At 38.6% G+C, this 19,988-nt stretch overlaps 1 protein-coding gene across 5 annotated transcripts in view; it reads left to right on the top strand.

The window, feature by feature from the left end:
• Positions 1-898: 898 nt before the first annotated feature.
• Positions 899-19,988, top strand: part of SCAPER (S-phase cyclin A associated protein in the ER) — a 439,244-nt gene continuing 420,154 nt past the window's right edge. For 3 of the 5 annotated variants that reach the window (XM_087428754.1, XM_087428756.1, XM_087428758.1), the window contains exon 1: positions 15,538-15,557. In XM_087428754.1, the coding sequence (XP_087284880.1) occupies positions 15,543-15,557 (15 nt within the window). In that variant the 5' untranslated portion in view covers positions 15,538-15,542. Of the gene's footprint in view, positions 988-8,949; positions 9,211-11,341; positions 11,409-15,537; positions 15,558-19,988 lie in introns of those variants that run through there. The other 2 variants (XM_014780959.2, XM_087428755.1) reach the window with 2 other exon arrangements.

The raw sequence follows: 19,988 nt of genomic DNA on the forward strand, positions 1-19,988 counted from the left end.
GGCAGCTCTGACTCCATTTTAAAATGCCTCCACTATAGTCAATTTTGAGTTTAGTAATTCCAAGCATCTAGAATAAGCAGCATCTGACATATGGTAGGTGCTCAATAAACATTTGTTAAATAAATGAACGAAAGGGCAAGTTTTCTAAGAAGTCAACAGTGGAGAGGAGCCAGAACATAGCCAACAATATGGTTCCTGTCTTCACAGCGCTTGTAGTCTAATTATGAGGTAGGTCTATTGGATTCCATGACTTTCTGCTTATTGTGGGTAACAAGAGACAGGGAAGGACAAAGGGCCTGAGATTCCCAGCTGGATGAAAAGTGATGGGGAATATTCATTTGATAATAATGGTCTGCATTGAGTCTCTTTCCTATTTTGTTCGGAACTGTGATTTAAATATCGTTATTTAACTCGTGTGTTTATCTCACCCTTGAATTAGAGAAAACACATTTGTTAAATTTCTGTACTTCAAGCCTTTCACGCTTGGCACATAGAAGGTGCCGAATAAAGCCTTAGGGAGAAGGGTAAACTGCGCTTGGCGTAGTCCTGCGTGCTTTTCTGAAGCGCTTGCACAGGTACAGATTTTTGGGAGGCGGACCTCGAGGTCTTTAATCTCTGGGGGACTAACTGTAGTGATAAAATAGGGGGAGGTACGTGACTAAATCCAAGAAAAAAACTGGGCCGCCAAGAGCAGCAGTGTCAGCGCAGCCTAGGAACGAGAACACCTCTCCAGCACCAGCCGCGTCCGGACAATCAAAACTAACCCACGCACTGCATCCCGCCTCGGCGGCCCATCGGCGCCTGCGCGGGCGGCGCCTGCGTGGGGGCGGCGAGAGCGCGGAGCCGGGAGCAGCGCGGCAGCGGCGGGGAATCACGTGGTGCGCCGGCGGGCGCTCCGCCCCTCCGCAGCCGCCTCGCCCCGCCCTGCCCCGCCCCTTTCCCGGCGGGACGCTCGGAGCCGCCCCAAACTGTGCAGGGCGGCCCGGGGTAAGTGTCCGCGAGGGGCGCGCGTCGCGCAGACCGGGCTGGGGCGGGAGCCGGGAGAATGCGTTGGGGGGGGGGCCACGGGGACAAAATGGCGGCGGGGTACGCCCTTTCGCCCCCTCCCCTCTCCTGGGAGTGAGAGGGACTGGGATCGCTGCTGGGGGAAGGGAGTTGCGGCCGCTCGGGAGGGCCCGGGGGTCCTCTTAGGAGGCCTGGAGGCGGGGGCGCGCAGGCTCTGGGCCTGCCCTGCGGGCTCAGCTGAGGTGTGAGGGACGTGGGACCCCGCGCACGCGACGGGCCGAGGGGTGGGCGGGGGGCTGCCTCACACCCTCACGGGGGAGGGGGGGGGCCCGCGGCTCGTGTCGAGGCTTCTGCAATGTCCAAACTGCAAGGGGCTTCCGGAGGAGCCTCCCTCCCAGCCCTTCATTTGACAGATGATCGCCACTCGTCTCTCGTTCTCAGCGGGGTTTACCACGCTTTCCCTGCGCCGTGACGCGGGTGTGAGCTCTGCCCACGAAGCAGGGCGGGAACGGTCTCTCCATCTTACAAATGGAGGGGCGAAGAGTTGAACCAAGGCCTCGCACCTGCAAGTAGTAGGACCCAGCCTTGTGCCTCTGGTGGTGCTCCCTTTCTAGCACTTCATTCGCGGTCCCCACCGCCAGTGAGGGACGGGATTGTTAGAAGGCAGACAGGAACTGGTCCTCGGAGCAGCACCTGCTGCTGTCAAGTGGCTCGGCGAGATGGGGCCGCTTGCCTGAGAGCAGTTTCCTGCTGCTGGCGAGCTGTATCCCTCATTCTGTTTGTGCTAGGTTATTTTCCATGAAAATAGGTATTCGTATAGTCATGTTACTGAATAGATAGTAATTCCGTATATATATTATAGTTTTATAGTTTACATATTGGTTTTACCAACGTTATCTATTTCATCCTCGTAATCGGAGGTGGAAGGATGGGATAGGCGTTATGCCCATTTTGAACTGAGGTTCAAAGAGGTCGTTACTTGCCCCCAGGTCACCCGCTGGTGAATGGTTTATCTGGGATTAAGCTTTCAGACTTAAGGTTGGTATCTGACCACTATCCCACTCCAGTTTATTTTGGTGCTCTGGCCCTTGTATTTTTTTCTGTTAACTATGACTTTTCATCAAAATCTGTTGGGTGCATGGGCCGGCCCGTGGCTTAGCGATTGGGTACGTGCGCTCCGCTGCTGGCGGCCCAGGTTTGGACCCAGGCGCGCACTGACACACCGCTTCTCTGGCCATGCTGAGCCCGCGTCCCACATACAGCAACTAGAAGGATGTGCAGCTATGACATACAACTATCTACTGGGGCTTTGGGGGAAAAAAAATAAATAAAAAAAATGTGTTGGGTGCAGGTTGATTTATGCCACATATTGAAATGATCTGAATAATAACCACTAAGGAATTAACATATATATATTTTTTGTGAGGAAGATCAGCCCTGAGCTAACATCCATGCCAGTCCTCCTCTTTTTTGCTGAGGAAGACTGGCCCTGGGCTAACATCTGTGCCCATCTTCCTCCACTTTATATGGGACACCGCCACAGCATGGCCTGACAAGCGGTGCATCAGTGTGCGCCAGGATCCGAACCCCGGGCCGCCAGCAGTGGAGCGTGTGTGCTTAATCGCTATGCCAGGGGGCTGGCCCCAAGAATTATTTTGGTTCATCAAAGAGGCAATATTTAATATGATTTGGAAAGTTGTCTTTGTGGGAGGAAGTGTGATATGATGACTTGGAAGGCAGGCTGGTTTCAATTTGAATCCCAGCTTTACTACTTGTCATTTTGAAGATTACTTAATTTTTCTGAGCCTTGGTTTCCTCATATGTAAAATAGGAATAATATCCCCCTCATAAATTTGTTGATAGCTAGTAAATGAGGTGTCTGTAAAGCATTTAGAACTGCTCCTGATCCATAGTAAGCCTTCAACAAATGCTTGCTCCTTTCCTTCTTTCTCCCCACTCCCTTGAGCTGCAATTTTAAATTTTCTATAGTTAACCGTCTGGTGGTTTAGATCAATCTACCTGGTGGATTATGCGTGGAAGCATAATCAATGTTATATACAAGTGCATTTATAAATAATTTTGGCGACTGGGATCCAAAGGATATAGTGTTTTAATGACAGACTTTAAAAATGTTTGTCCTTACGGCTTCATAAATATTTAAGAATCACTAACAGGATGATTTGATATTGACTTTACTAAAAGGTTTATTTAACCACTTTACAGGAATGTTTTAAAGATAAAATGAAGGGGCTTGAGATTCTGTCTTTTCTTTCACCTTTATACCACAATCCAACCTAGTTTTAAAGGAGATGCAAAAATTCTTTGGGAATCCCATGTGAACATTCTTTAAACACTTAGGAAGTGGTGGTGGTATTTAGTGGGAAGTTAAACAGAATTCTCTCTAATGGTGCAATCTGATATCCATTGTGAAATTGACATTTCTGAGGTTGTGGAAGTGAAAACTGCAAATGGTTCATATAACAAAAATTAAGTCATTAATAAAAATCTGTTTCCGGTTTTCTGCTGGGATGGTAACCTTTTTCACAAATACGTTTGGCTTTGGCAGTAGTTCTTGTGGAATATAAACAGCGAAAAGATCTGCAGTCCATTGGTGGAGCCAACCTTAAAAAATTATTAGAAGGAAAGATTTATAGAAAGACTTTTTCCTCTGTGACCTGAAACACTAGAGATTTCATGAAGCTTTACTAAAATAATTACTACTTTTTAATGATAACTTCTTAAAGTAGTAAGTTCTTTATATGTGGTTTTGAAAACATAATGCAAAGTAGAGAGAATAGTAACATGGATTGCTATGTACCAATCTATTTCAGCAATTACTTATGCATGGACAGTCTTGTCCCTTAAAAGTTACTTGGTCCCCCATTGTTTTGAAGCAAATCTCGGACATGATAGTTCATTTGTAAAGACGTCTGTATGTGTTAGGTCTACTTTTAATATAGAATTGGAAAAGAGGTAGTTTTGGTATTTTCAAAGAGGCATGTCATGTTCATCAGAGAAAATAAATGCCTATTGGTTGATGTATTCATGGCAGTATGTATAGAAGTGATCAGAACTGAAAACCTCATTAAACAACTTGGAATTATAAAATGTCTATATTGCTCTTCAAAATACTTTTTTACTGTAATACACTTATTTTCCACTTAGCAAAGACATGAAAAATTACTGATAATTTTTAAGTATGCTGACAACAGCATTGTTTGTTTAAGTACCAGACTCAGAAAGGCAAATACTCATATTTTTTTAATTTTCAGAAAAGGCAAAAACATGGGTGATAGATTTTGTCAACATCAGAGAGAAACTGTGATTGCAAACCTTAATTTTTCTACATTTTATTGGCAAACGAGAACAATTCATAGATGTATTCTGCTTTCAGTTAGATGGGCCTGTAGTTTTTAGAGTAGTGCTACCAGCAGGCTTCTCACTGTTTTGGGTCTGGCATTTATTTCTTGTCTTTTCAGAACCTGTGTACCCAAACTCGGATAAAGAAAAGAGAAGCAGGTGTTTCCTGGCACTTGAGCCAGTCTTCACATTTCCATTCTGCTTGGCGATTGTTTTGCCGTAGCCCAGAGTTTCTCAGATTTCATTTATTTGAGTAGCACTGCCAGTATTTTGCTATATCCATTTAAAAAATATTATTTGATTTTTTATTTATGGTAGTGTTATAAATTTTCTTTTAAAATTTAGGTAAAAATGTAGTTCTATTTAAAGAAAAATGTAAATAATAGTACAGGTGGTAGTTATGGCAAATCTGAAAGTAGTAGCTGAATGATTGAAATTTTGGAAATTCTGGATAAGGAATTAGCTTTTTTTTAATCACTTTATTGAGATATATTTCACATATCATAAAATTCAGCCATTAAAGTGTACACTTCAGTAGTTTTTAGTATGTTCATAGAATTGTGCAACCATCACCACAACCCATTTTAGAATATTTTCAGCACCCCAGTATGAAACTCCATAACTATTAGCAGTCATTCCCCATTCCTGGCCTCCCTTCCCTCCTCCTCATCCTACCCTCTGTCCCAGCCCTAGGCAACCACTAATTTACTTTTTCTCTATGGATTTGCCTACTCTGGCCATTTCACATCAATGGGATCATACAATATGTGGTCTTTTGTGTTTGGCTTCTTCCATTTAGCATGTTTTCAAGATTCATCCATGTTGTATGTATCAGCACTTCATTCCCTTTTTTTTTTTTTTTTAGTAGACTTAGTTTTTTAGAGCAGTTTTAGGTACACAGCAAAATTGAGAGGAAGGTGTGGAGACTTCCCATGTACTCCTTGCCTCTGTTCATGCACAGCCTCCCCCATTGTCAACAGCCAGCGTGGTACATTAGTTACAGTTGATGAACCTGCATTGACACATCATTATCACCCAAAAACAGTAGCTTACATTAGAGTTTACTTTTGTGTTATACATTTTATGGGTTTGGACAAATGTATAATGACCTGTATCCACCAATATATCATACGGAGTACTTTCACTGCCCTAAAAATTCTCTGTGCTCTGCCTTTTCATCCCTCCCTCCCTCCAACGCCTGGCAACTATTGATCTTTTTCCTATCTCCTTAGTCTTGACTTTTTCAGAAAGTTCATTTCTTTTTATGGTTGAATAATATTCCATTGTGTGGATATAGCACATTTTATTTATCTGTTCATCAGTTGATGCACATTTGGATTTTTTCACTTTTTGGCTCTTATGAATAATGCTGCTATGATTATTTATGTACAAATTTTTGTATGGACATATGTTTTCATTTCTCTTGGGTATATACCTAGGAGTGGAATTGCTGGGTAACTTTATGTTTAAACTTTCTGAGGAACTGCCAGACTGTTTACCAAAGCAGCTGCACCATTTTACATCCCCACCAGCAGGGTATGAGGGTTCCAGTTTTTCTACATCCTCTCCAACAGCTATTGTTGTCTGTCTTTTGCATTATAGCCATCTTAGTGGGTGTAAAGTGGTATCTCATGGTGGTTTTGATTTGTATTTCCCTAATGAGTAATGATGTTCAACATCTTTTCATATGCTTGTTAGCCATTTGTATATCTCTTTTGGAGAAATGAAGATATGTAGTCTTTTTCACCTGACGTGATGATGGCATTTAACCTGACATGGGCTCTTACTCTCACTCTTGTGCTCACTCACTCTCTATTAGCTTTTAATTCATATCATTAAGTAGATTGCTTCCCAGAAATCCTTTGTGGTATTTAAATACTTTACCACGACACATATATCCTCTACTTATGTTTATTAATCTACACATTGCAGTACCTGATTGCCCAAGTGCACTTGGAACTATCTTGAATTTAACTTAAAAAAAAAATGTATCTTAAGTATCACTGCCTTTCATTTCAGAGGTAGAGACAATAATCTGTCAGGTGTCAAATTGAGTAGTAGTACACAAGACAAGTAGTGAAGTAAGTATTTAGAGTAAATCAGTATCTGGTAGGATTTAGGAGATAGTTCAATCTTGAGCCTTTTTTTTCCCCTTGGAGAGAAAAAGGCATGGTAATTAAAATTTGTGGTCTCTGGGTTGAAAATTTTAGAGCCAAAGCTGAATTTAATCTGTAATTTGGGAGCACATTTAAATTTAAATCATTGCAATCTTTTAAAGTTGTAATTGCATTGCAATTATATAACAAAATCTGGAAAATAGCAAAGAAGAAAATTACCCACAATTCCAGTGGTGTACAGTACCAATTATTGAGTGCTGGTTCTGTGCTATTTGGTGCTTCACACATAATTTTTTTGAAAATAATCCTACAAGGCAGATATTTTTACCCCCATTTTACAGCTGTGAATTTTGAGATTCAAAAATGTTAAATAACTTGCCTAAAGGTTATATAGATTGTAAGTGGCAATCTTGGGATATGAATTGAGGTCTGACTTCAGAATTTATGCTTTTTACTACACATTACTTCTTGTCTATTTCCAGTCTATATGGATCATATGGTACATAAAATCACATGGTACATAAAATTTTGTGTCTGCCTTAAAGAAGTTTGGTATCTAGGCTACAGCTGTCTTGATTGGAAAGGCTAATAAATACACAGCTTTACTGATGGATTCTGGAATGACCAAAAGAATGTATGTCTGCTTAATCAACAAGCCATCCAACTTCCTTACTTTCCTTCAGAATCTTTATTTAGTGCCTACCATTTGTAAGACACGTCTTAAGTGGGTGAAAGAGACGCTCATTCAGGTATGACTCCTGCCCTTCAGGATCTTAAAGTGTAGTAGAGGTGAAAACTCGCAGACAAGGGAAATAGGGAAAAGAGGATAGCACTTACTGAGCATCTGCTATGTGCTGGGTTTTATGTATTATTTTGAAAATTAATTGGGTACCTGTTGTGTGTTACATCTTGTGTTAACTGATGGAAACTCTAGCATGCTACCATTGAACTCTGTAGAGTAGATGTTATTCTCTTTACAGAAGAGAAAACTGAAGTCTGAGGGATTAAATGACTTGTCTAAGGTTATATAACTAGTAACTATAATAATTGGCTAGTGGGATTCAATCCCACATCAGTGTGCATTCTTTTCCACTGTACCATGCTGATTTCAGTAGATATGTTTCTCATCTAATCCTCCTAACAACTTTGTAAATATAGGGATTTTTTCCCCCTAAACTGTGTCTTTTTCTTTAAATCAGTTTTATTGAGGTATAATTTACATACAGTGAGTGCACCCATTTTTTAAATAAACAGTTTAATAAGTATTGACAAATTTTTTTTTGTGTGTGAGGAAGATCGGCCCCGAGCTAACATCTGCCAATCCTCCTCTTTTTGCTGAGGAAGACTGGCCCTGGGCTAACATCCATGCCCATCTTCCTCCACTTTATATGGGACGCCTCCACAGCATGGCTTGCCAAGTGGTGCGTCGGTGCGCGCCGGGGATCTGAACCGGTGACCCCCAGGCCGCGGCCGCGGAGCGCGCGCACTTAACGGCTTGCGCCGCCGGGCCGTCCCCAGTATTGACAAATTTATATATAGCTGTGAACCACTACCACAATCCAGATGTAGAACATTTCCATTTCTCCAGAAAGTTCCTTTGTGTTCCTTCCCAGTCTTTCTCCTTCAACCAAGTTGACCCTCTTTCGATATTTCTCACCCAAGATTAGTTTTGCATTTTCTAAACTTCGTGTAAATGGAATCATTCAGTATGTATTCTTTTGCATCTATTTTCTTTTTCTGAGCATAATGTCTGGAATATTTATCCATTTTGTTGTGTGTATCAGTAGTTTATTCCTTTCTATTGCTTTCTGTTCTTTTTTGTGGATATATTATAATTTGATTATCTCTTCTCCTGTTGATGGATATTTGGGTTGTTTCCAGTTTTGGAATATTATGAACAAAGCTGCTGTGAACATTTGTATATAGGTTTTTATGTGGAAATATGTTTTCATTTCTCTTGGGTAAATACCTAGCCTTCATTTTTTTTTTTTTTTCGTGAGGAAGATCAGCCCTAAGCTAACATCCATGCCAATCCTCCTCTTTTTTTTGGCTGAGGAATACTGGCCCTGAGCTAACATCCATGCTGATCTTCCTCCATTTTATGTGGGACGTCGCCACAGCATGGCCTGACAAGTGGTGCATTGGTGCACGCTCGGGATCCGAACTCAGGCCACCAGCAGCGGAGCGCACGCACTTAACTGCTACGCCACGGGGCTGACCCCTAGCCTTCATTTTTTTTTTTTTTTAATTTTTTTTTTTATTTTTTTCCCCAAAGCCCCAGTAGACAGCTGCACGTCATAGTTGCACATCCTTCTAGTTGCTGTATGTGGGACACGGCCTCAGCATAGTCCGACAAGCAGTGCGTCAGTGCGTGGCCGGGATCCGAACCCGGGCTGCCAGTAGCGGAGCGCACGCACTTACCCTCTAAGCCACGGGGCCGGCCCTAGCCTTCATTTTTATAGATGAGAATACCAATACTCAAAGAGGTTAAATGACTTCTCAGGGTCACATAGCTGGTGATTTGGTTGACTCCAATACCTCTTTCCACCGTATCACGCTTTTCCTCACTTTTTAGAGGTAAAGAATACAGATGAAGTGGTCTGGGAATTCAGATGAAGATCTGTGTCAGCTGGGGATATCAGAGTAGGCTTCATGAAGATGACTTTTGAGCTGGCCTTGAAGAATTAGTAGGCTTTGAATATATAGAGGGTGAGAGGAAAGGAACAAGGTGAGCAAAGATGCTTTAGCATGGGCTTCATTCATTACTAAATAATATTTATTTAATGCCTGCTCAAAGCCGGGCACTGTTCTATGTTCTGGGACTATAGCAGTAACAAAACCAGTGAACATCATGGAGCTTACATTTTTGTGGGGAGAGCTGGACAGTACACCAAGTAAGTAAATAATATAAGGTGATAAGTGCTTTAGAGAAGAAGTGAGATAGGGATTGCCAGTGGTTGAAGTCAGGATAAATGGGTTGCGATTTTAAATAGAGTGCTTGGGAAGGCCTCACTGAGAAAGTGACACGTGACCAAAGATTAAATCTTGAGTGTTCCTACTGGGGGTCCAATGCGTGTAAAGCCCTGAGGCAGGAGTGGTTCTGGCATGTTGGGGAAATTAAAGAGGCCATTGTGGCTGGAATGGAATAAATACCAGGGAGGAGAGGAGTAGGAGGTGTGGTCAGAGAGGTATGGGGAGCTAGAAAGTTTAGGGCATGGTAAGCTACCATGAGGACTTGGGCTTTACTCTGAGTGAGATGGAGAGGCATTGGCGAGTTGTGAGCAGAGGCACTGCATTTAAAAAATATAACAGCTTTATTGAGATAGAATTCATATACCATGCAATTCAATTTAAAAAATGATTTTCGATATATTCACGCAGTTGTGCAGCCATAACCATAATAAATTTTAGAACATTTTCATCATCCCAAAAATAAACCCTGTACTCATCAGCAGTCACTCCCATTTTCCTCCAGCCCCCTAGCCCTAGGCAACCACTAATCTACTTTCTGACTGTATGGATTTTCCTATTCTGGATATTACATATAAATGGAATTACTAAATATATGGTCTTTTGTGACTGGCTTCTTTCACTTAGCATAATATTTTCAAGGTTCATCCATGTTGTACCATGTATCAACACTTTATTCCTTTTTATTACTGAATAATAGTCCATTGTATGGATATGCCACATTTTTTTTATCCATCAGTTGATGGACATTTGGGATGTTTCCACTTTTTGGCTATTATGAGTAATGCTGCTATGAGTACTTGTGTTTAAGTTTTTGTGTGGACATATATTTTCATTTGAGGTGCTGCATTTTAAAAGGAGCAGTTTCACTTGACAAAGGATAAATGACCTAGGCTCTCATCCCAGAAGACAGTTTGGTTCCAATTACTGCTTGCTTTTCTTTGTTCGTCAGCTCTTCTTACAGAGTTAGGCCATTGTTTCTAGCCATTTCCCTGTTCGTTTGTGTTCTGTCTAGTTTCTCTGCTTTGATTTCTTTGAGTGAAGGTTAGGCCATGTTAAATACGTTCCCTGAAAGGTAGGATCTGTTCTGTGTAGAGCCTTATGTAATTGGTAATTAAGATATTCTGCTAAAATCTTAGTTTATGCAAGTTCTTAAAGAGAGGTTACACAGTGTTTTGTATACTGAGTTGGGATTTATTACTGGGTTATAAATCAAGTCAGTCAAAACAGCATTTAAAAAATGAAATGGGGGGCCAGTCTGGTGGCACAGCAGTTGGGTGCGCGTGCTCCGCTTCGGCGGCCGGGGGTTCACAGGTTTGGATCCCAGGCGCACACAGATGCACCGCTTGTCAAGCCATGCTGTGGCAGCGTCCCAGATAAAGTAGAGGAAGATGGGCACAGATGTTAGCCCAGGGCCAATCTTCCTCAGCAAAAAAGAGGATTGGCATTGGATGTTAGCTCAAGGCTGATCTTCCTCACAAAAAAAAAAAAAGAAGGAAATAGAGAAGGAAATATCAGAATACATCTCACACAATAGGGATAAATATTACTTCATGAAACTTTTGTTTCAGTTAACCATATGTGTGAACTAAGTCAAGATATAAAGTATGTGTGTGTGTGTTTATCGATTGTAGCAAAAAAACTTTGAAGCCTCTGTTTCTCTTCCATTTTTTTTTTTGTTTGGTGAGCATTGAGGTGTTCAGCATGGTGTATTTAAAATATGCTATAATATATCCAAACAAGCAATATAAAGGAGTGGATTTTTTTTGTTGTTGTTGTTTAATATAATGAGAAACCTGTGGGGAATGAGATTTGTATCTTTTTGTGAATAAATATGATTTTATGACAATTTTATCACTAATAGTGTATATATATATTTATTATTGTAGGAGTTGCACCCCATGGGTTTATATGGTCAATGAGCTTCTTGGCACAGAAGAGAATTAGAGAATGATGGTAAGTGATCAAGCTGCCTTAAACACTAACCTTACTTTTTTTGGCCGCCTTCTTTCCTCCCTTCCATCTATTTTTCACTTATTATCTTTTTAAATATAATATTTGTTATATACAAGATACTCTGTGGAACACATTTGTTGTAAAGCACAGTAATAAAGTGAACAGCTATGAATGTACTGTTCAGTCTGAGAGCCCAGGAACTGTCGCCTCTATCTCAGACTTACTCCTAACATTTGTGGGTCTTAGGGCAAGAATACAAATGTAAGCCAGCTGTTTTTATGTCTTATCTTAAAAAGTTAGAAATAAATTCATGCCAACAGCTTGACCGGCTTTCCCACCCAGGACCTTGCCAGCTCTCAAAGGAGCCATATTCTCCCTGGGGCAGGCAGGGTAGAAGCTGGGCCAGGGCGGTCTCTGAATCTGGGACGGGGACTGATGTGGTAAAACTCACCAGAGAGCCTGGGCAGACAGGTTCCCCTTCCCTACACTTTACTTTTCTAACTTAAGATTTTCAGGCAGTTCTAAGTATCTCCTTAAACTATGCCACTCAAACCCAGGAGGACGAGAGAATGCAGTTATATGGGGGAACCCAATCTGCCTGGACACTTTCTTTGGTAGATTTAGGGTGTTCATTCTTAAACAAAAACAGTTATTTTTCTCTGGATTCCCAGCATAGAGGCTGTGATTTGCTGCCCCTCCTTCTCCTCCCCTCATTGTCTGACCTGGGGGAGTCCCCCTTCAATTTGTGAATCCTCTCTCCTAATTCCTGTTGCCTCAGTTAGTTACTGATTATCTTTGGGTTTTGATATTTTTGATATTTCGGTAGGTGGAATCTTCTAAAGTGTAGAGCTTGGGGCAGGGGCCTCCTGCTCTGGGTGTAAAAGCAGTAGTATATCTACCTATGTTCTCCTTTCCTGTCTCATTTCTCTCCACTCCCCATACTCCAATTTCTTTTATGTCTTAAGGACGTAAAAAAAGTTCTAAGGTTTTGTATTTTTCATATCTGTCATTTGGGATCATTTTCCTTCTGCCTGCTGTGGCTTGAGAATTTCCTTTAGTGAGGGCCTTTTAGTCATAAACTCTGCTTTTGTTTGCCTGAAGATATCTTTTTTTTTTCCTGTCCTAATTTTAAAAGATGGTCTTGGGGCTGGCCCCATGGCGTAGTGGTTAAGTTCATGCACACCACTTTGGCAGCCTGGGGTTCACAGGTTCAGATCCCGGGTGCAGACCTACACATTGCTCATCAAGCTGTGCTGTGGCGGAGTCCCACATACAAAATAGAGGAGGATTAGCACAGACGTTAGCTCAGGGACAATCTTCCTCCAGCAAAAAGAGGAGGATTGGCAAAGATTTTAGCTCAGGGACAATCTTCTTCAAGCAAAAAGAGAAAGATTGGTGGCAGATGTTAGCTCAGGGCCAGTCTTCCTCACCAAAAAAACAACGTTCTTGCTAAGTATAGAAGTCTAGGTTGACAGATTTTGCTCTTAGCATCTTTTATTCCAGTGTCCTCAGTTTTGCAATTTTTTGATATTTCTTTTTCTTTTTGATTTAACTTAATTTTAATTTTGTATACAGCATTTACATGGTTGAGAATTCAAACTGTAAAACAGTGTTCATTTAGAGAAGTCTAGCATTCATTTCTCTTCTTCCTCTTCTTCTCTTGGAAAAATTCTTTTTTATTTTTTTTATTGTGGTAAAATACACATAAACTTTACCATCTTAACCATTTTTAAGTGTATGTTTCAGTGGTATTAAGTATATTCATATTGCTGTGCAACCATCACCACCGTCATCTCCAGAACTGTTTTCATCTTGCAAAACTGAAGCTATACCCATTGAACAGTAACTCCCCATTCCCCCCTCCCTCAGTTCCTAGCATTCTGCTTTCTGTGTCTATGATTTTGACTACTCTAGGTACCTCATCTAAATGGAATCATACATCATTTGTCTTTTTGTGGCTGGCTTATTTCACTTAGCATAATGTCCTCAGGGTTCATCCATGTTGTAGCATATGTCAGAGTTTCCCTTTTAAGAATGAATAATATTCCATTGTGTATATATACCACATTTTGCTTACCCATTCATTTGTTCATGGACAGGGTTGCTTCCATGTTTTAGCTATTGTGAATAATGCTGCTGTGAACATGGATGTACAAATATCTTTTCAAGACCCTGCTTTCACTTTTTTTGGGTATATACCCTGAAGTGGAATTACTGGATTGTATGGTAATTGTATTTTTAATTTTTTGAAGACAGCCCCCCATCATACTGTTTTCCATAGTGGCTTTACCATTTTATTCCTACCAGTGGTATACAAGGGTTCCAGTTTGTCCACTTCCTCACCAAAACTTGTTACTTTTTGTTTTTTTAATAGCCATCCTAATGTGTGTTGTAAGTAATCATTTTTACCAGTTTTTGGTTTATCCTTTATTGCTTATATTTTCAAAAAGAAGCAAATAAGATATATGTATATGTGTATATATATTATGTGTATATATTTATTGCTGTCTCTTTCTTGAACACAAAGATATCATACAGTAGTCCTCATTATCCGTGGTTTCAGTTACCTGCAGTCAGCTGCAGTTTGAAAATGTTAAATGGAAAATTCCAGAAATAAACAATTCATAAGTTTTAAATTGCATACCATTCTGAGTAGTGTGATGAAATCTCAAGTCGTCCCACTTTGTCCCTCCCAGGACATGAATCATCCTTTTGTTCAGCATATCCACGCTGTATACACTATATGTGTATATAAATATACACACATACAAACACATACACATATATACCTATACACACAAACGCATATATACCTATGCACACGCATATAAATATATGCATTTACTTTTTTCCCTGAACCATCTGAGATTATTTGAAGCTAGCATACTTCTTTATCCCTAAATATTTCAGTGTATATTTCCTAAGAACAAAGACATTCTCTTATGTGATCACAGTTCATTTATCAAAATCTGGATATTTAACATTCATAAAATACTATTATATAATTCACAGTGGGTATTCAAAGTTTGTCATTATCTCAGTAATGTCTCTTATGACTGTTTTTTTTTCTTGATCCATTTAGTTGTTAAGTCTCTTTGGTCTCCTTTAATCTGGAACAGTGCCTTAGCCTTTCTTTGTCTTTTTTGACTTTGCCATTTTTGAAGAGTACAGGACAGTTATTTTGAAGAATGTTCAATTTGGGTGATGTTTCCTCATGAGTAGAGTCAGATTTTGTATTTTTTGCCAAATATCACATGAATGATGATGTGTCCTTCTTGGTGCATCACATCCGGAAGCATGTGATGTCAATTTGTCCTGCTATTGGTCGTGTTAACTTTGATCCCTTGGTTAATATAGAGTATCGTCAGGTTTTTTGATTTAAAGTTTCTTTTTTCTCTTTTGAAATTAATAAGTAATTTGTTGAGGGGTACTTTGAGGCTAGGTAAATACCCTGCACCTTATCAAACTGTCACCCACTATTTTTAGCATCCATTGATGATAAAGTAGATCTTTAATTAATAAATGTTTACATTCTCCCCAATTATCTGTCAGTCTGTCTATCTGAACTCTTGGATTTTTTTTTTTTTTTGTGAGGAAGATCAGCCCTGAGCTAACATCTGTGCTAATCCTCCTCTTTTTTTTGCTGAGGAAGACCGGCTCTGAGATAACATCTATTGCCAATCCTCCTCCTTTTTCCCCCCAAAGCCCCAGTAGATAGTTGTATGTCATAGTTGCACATCCTTCTAGTTGCTGTATGTGGGACGCGGCCTCAGCATGGCTGGAGAAGCAGTGCGTCGGTGCGCGTCCGGGATCCGAACCTGGTCCGCCAGTAGTGGAGCACGCGCACTTAACCACTGAACCACGCAGCCGGCCCTGAACTCTTGGATTTTTAATTTTATTTAATGTTGTAGTCTGTTACTGTCATAATTTATTTTGATTCTCCAATTGTCCCAGATTTAGCCAGTGGAAGCTCCTTCCAGCTGACTCTTGTGTCTTTTGATATGTCTCTATTATTCTTTGAACATTTCTATACTTTCTAGTGTAACAAGCTGTTCTGGGTTCATCTTACATTTTCCCTGTCTCATTCTTTTTCTCACCTTATTACACAGGCTAGGACCTCCAGTACAATGTTGCATGGAAGTGATGATGGTAGGCACACTTCTCTCTTCCAATATTATACCATTAAATTTGATGTTTGCTGTAGTTTGTGAAGAATTTTATCATGGATGGTTATTGAATTTTATTACATGGTTTTTTTTCATCTGTTTAGATGAACATAAGGCTTTTCTCCTTTATTCTGTTAATAATTACATTCATTGATTTGAAAATGTTAAACCAACCTTGCATTCCTGAAATAAACTCAACTTGGTTGTGATGTCTTAACCTGGATTTGGTTTGCAAGTGTGTGTGTGTGTGTGTGTGTGTGTGTATGTATGTGTGTTACTTTCAAATGTTTACATTTGAAAGAAGTTGGACTGGTAATTTACTTTTCTTGTATTGTTCTGTTAGGTTCTGATATCAGGGTTATGCAGGCCTCAATAAAATGAGTTGAGCTGTGTTCCTTCTTTTTTATTCTTGAGGAGAATTTAGTGTAATTTTTTGCTCAAATGATTAGGAGAATTCACCAGTGAAACCTGTCTGGGCCTGGATTTCTCTTTGTGGGATTCAATTTCTTTAATAAATATGCAGATTTTCTGTTTCCTTTTATGCCCAGATTTGGTAAGTTGTGCTTTTCAAGGAATTGTGCATTTCATCAAAATTTGCAAATTTATTGATATGTTATTTATAATATCCTTTTATCTTTTTCATGTCTGGAGGTTCTAGAATCTGTAGTGATGTTCCTTTTTTATTCTTGATATTGGTTATTTTTTGCCTTCTCTCTTTTTGCTTCATCACTCTTGCTAAGGGGTGTCTACATTTCATTAGTGTTTTTCAAATGACCCATTTTTGGTTTTATTGATTTTTCACTATCATATGTTTGTGTTATATTTTATTGTTTTTTGTTGTTTATTATTTCCTTCCTTCTTTCTTTGGATTTAATATGCTACTCTTTTTCTGGCTTCTTGAAATAGAGACTTAGATCATTCATTTTCAGCCTCTTTTCTTTCTATTATGTCATTTAAAGCTATGCATTTCCATTTAAACAAATCTTTAGCTACACTACAAATATTGATGTGTCATATTTTTATTATGATTCACCTGAAAATATTTTACAATTTCCATTGTAAGTTTTTCTTTGATCTATAAGTTATTTAGAAATGTATTGCTTAATTTCCAAACATATGGAGATTCTTCTGATTCTCTCTCCTTGCACTTTCTATACTTTGAAATTTAGTGAGACCTGCTTTATGACCCAGGATATCGATAGTTTGGAAAATTCCATACACTTAAAATAACGTGTTTTCTGCCATTGTTAAGTGCTGGGTTCTGGATATGTCAAATATGTCAAGCTTGTTAATTATGTTGTTCAAGTCTTCTATGTTATTACTTAATTTTTTTGTCTACTTATTCTGCCATCTTCTTAAAGAGATGTGTTAAAATCTTCCATAGTGATAGTGGTTTTTTGAATTTTTGCTTATATGTTATTAGATGCACATTTAGAATTGTTATGTTTTCCTGGTTGATGAATCTTTTATCATTGTGAAGTGTCACTGTTTCATCTGTCAGTAATTCTTGCCTTAAAGTCTGCTTTGTTTGATATTGGTATAGCTACCATTCTTTTGGTTATGTTTGCATGGTGCGTTCTTTTTCTCCATCCTAAGGTATGTCTCTTTTAAACAATATATAATTAGGTATTTAATCTAATCTGACAAGTTTTTCCTTTAATTGATGTTTTATCCTTTATATTTAATGTTGTTATTGACATATTTAGGTTTAAATCTACTGTATTGATATTTGTTTACTATTAGACCCAGTTTCTCTTTGATCTTTTCCCCACTGCTTTCTTACTTTCTTTTGCATTACTCAAATGTTTTTATTCCATTTTTCCCTGTCTATGGCAAGTTACTTACATTATTTTATTATTCTTTTGGTGAGTACCCTAGAGATTATAACATGCCTCACTGAATTATTAGAGTCCGTTGCAAGTTATTATTTTGATCACTTTCTGGACAATGCAAAGACCTTACCACACTTGAATTCTGTTTACTCTTCTTCCACCTTTTGTGATATTGTTACACACTTTGTTTTTCGTATATTTTATATTTCATAAGATAGTATTAAAGATAGTATTATTTTTGAATAGTGAGTATGTTCTTACTTTTACCCATATTTTTGCCCTTTGTGGTATTCTTCATTCATTCCTTTGTTGATGTGCTTCCATCTGGGGTTATTTTCTTTCTTCCTAGAGAATTTCCTTTAATATTTCTTTCCATGAAATTGATTTGGTTACAAATTCTCATAGAGTTTGTCTAAAGATATTTTAATTTTGCCTTCAGTTTTGAAGGATATTTTTGCAGGATAGATAATCTAGATTTGCTTAATTTTCTTCCAACACTTTAAAGGTATTCCAGTGTTCTCTGGTTTTTATTGTTTCTGTTGGAAAATCAACTGAAGGTTTTATTATCACTCCTTGCAAGGTAATGAGTTTTTATCTACTCTGTATGCCATTAAGATTTTATGTTTGCTTCAGATTTTCATCAGTTTTTCTATGATGTGCTTAGGTATAGTTTTCTTTGTATTTATCCTGCTTTGGGGCTTGTAGAGCTTCTGGAAGACTTGGGCTGCTGTCTTTTGTCAGTTTTGGAAAGGCTTTTCCTTTCAAAATTGTTTTTCTGTCCCATTCTCTCTGTTCTCTCCTTCAGGGACTCCAATTATACTGTTAGATTTGTTCACTGTGTCCCATTTATCTCTTATTTTCTGCTCTGAGTATTTATATTCTTTTTTTTCCTCTGTACTCTCACATAGATATTTTCTACTATCATATTTTTCAGTTCACTAATCCTTTCTTTTGCTATATTTAATTTGTCATTAAACCCATTTATTGAGCTTTTAATTTCAGTAATATTTTATTTCCCCTTTAGAATATTCATTTGAATATCGTTTTTTTCTCTTTTGTTTATTTTTAACTTTCAAAATGTGCATTTTTATTGAAAAATGCATTTTATATCTTTTAAGTAATCAAGAAATCCATGAATCTATTTTGCTTATAAAAATGTAAATTGTAACAGGTAAGGCTAACATCTCCTTGGACTTGGTAATTAATCACGAATCTCCATCCTCGTCCCCATCCCATCCTCTCCCTAGCCCCCAGGTAACTGTTATTGGTATCGTTTTGGTTGTCGTCATTTTCTTTTTTTTTTTCCTGTGAGGAAGATTAGCCCTGAGCTAACGTCTGTTGCCAATCCTCCTTGTTTTGCTGAGGAAGACTGGCCCTGGGCTAACATCTGTGCCCATCTTCCTCTACTTTATATGGGACGCCGCCACAGCATGGCTTGATGAGTGGTGCATAGGTCCGCGCCTGGGATCCAAACCTGTGAACCCTGGGCTGCCAAAGCGGAGTGTGCGAAGTTAACCACTATGCCACAGAGCTGGCCCCTGGTTGTCTTCATTTTTTATTAGTCTTTTATGGATATTTTCACATATTTCTCTGTGGCAGTTATTTACTTTTAGCACTTTGAAGGTATTATTTCATTGACTTCTTGCGTTAATTATTTCTGATAGGAAGTCAGTTGTTAGTTTTATTGTTACTACTTTGAAGATACTTAAGGCCTTATGGCTACTTGTAAGATTTTCTTTTTTTGGTTGTCGGTAGTTTTTACTATAATGTGTCTAAGTCTTTGTCTTTTATCTAATTATTTAAAATATTTATTCTTTTTGTGATTCATAGTGCCTCTCAATTCTGCAGAATGATGTTTTTTGTTAGTTTTGGAAAAATCTCAGCCTTTGTATGTTCTAATCCCATTTTTGTGTGTCTTCTCCTCAGACTTCAGTTTTTACTCCTATGTTTGACCTTTCATTTTATTTCCTATGTCTCTTGCTTTCTTTTCTATTTTTTACTTTATGTTTTCATTCTAGATATTTTAGTCTGATTTAATTCACTAATTTCTTGTTAAACCCATCCATTGAGTGCTCAATTTTAGTTTTAAAATAATTTGCAGTTTTATAATTTTTATTTGATGCTTTTTAGGTTTCTGCTTCACTGCAGATACTTTCAATCTTGTCTTTTTATTTTCCTGGGCCATATTAATTAGAGTTACCTTAAAATCTTTGTTTGATAACTACATTGTTTGGATCATGTGTGGGTATATTTCTATTTTCTATTATTTTTCTTGATTTACAGTTATTTGACTTGTCTCATAATATGCTAGGTAATTTTTGATTGAGTGCAGACATTATACGTGAATAATTTAATAGATAATTTGATGCCTAAGATGATATCTTCTTCCCTAGAAAATTTACCTTTGTTTTTGGCAGATGGCTAGGGACACTGGCAATCGTAGTGTACTCTAATCTTGTCAAGGATTGAGATAATTCAAAACTGGCTCCATTTTTTTGTGAGGGCTCATTCATTTCTTTTTTCTTATTTAATTATTTTATTGAGGTCATACTGGTTTATAACATGGTATAATTTCAGGTGTG

The sequence above is a fragment of the Ceratotherium simum genome, chromosome 3, assembly GCF_057802395.1.
Source record: "Ceratotherium simum simum isolate JZ-2026a chromosome 3, ASM5780239v1, whole genome shotgun sequence".
Classification (NCBI taxonomy): domain Eukaryota; kingdom Metazoa; phylum Chordata; class Mammalia; order Perissodactyla; family Rhinocerotidae; genus Ceratotherium; species Ceratotherium simum.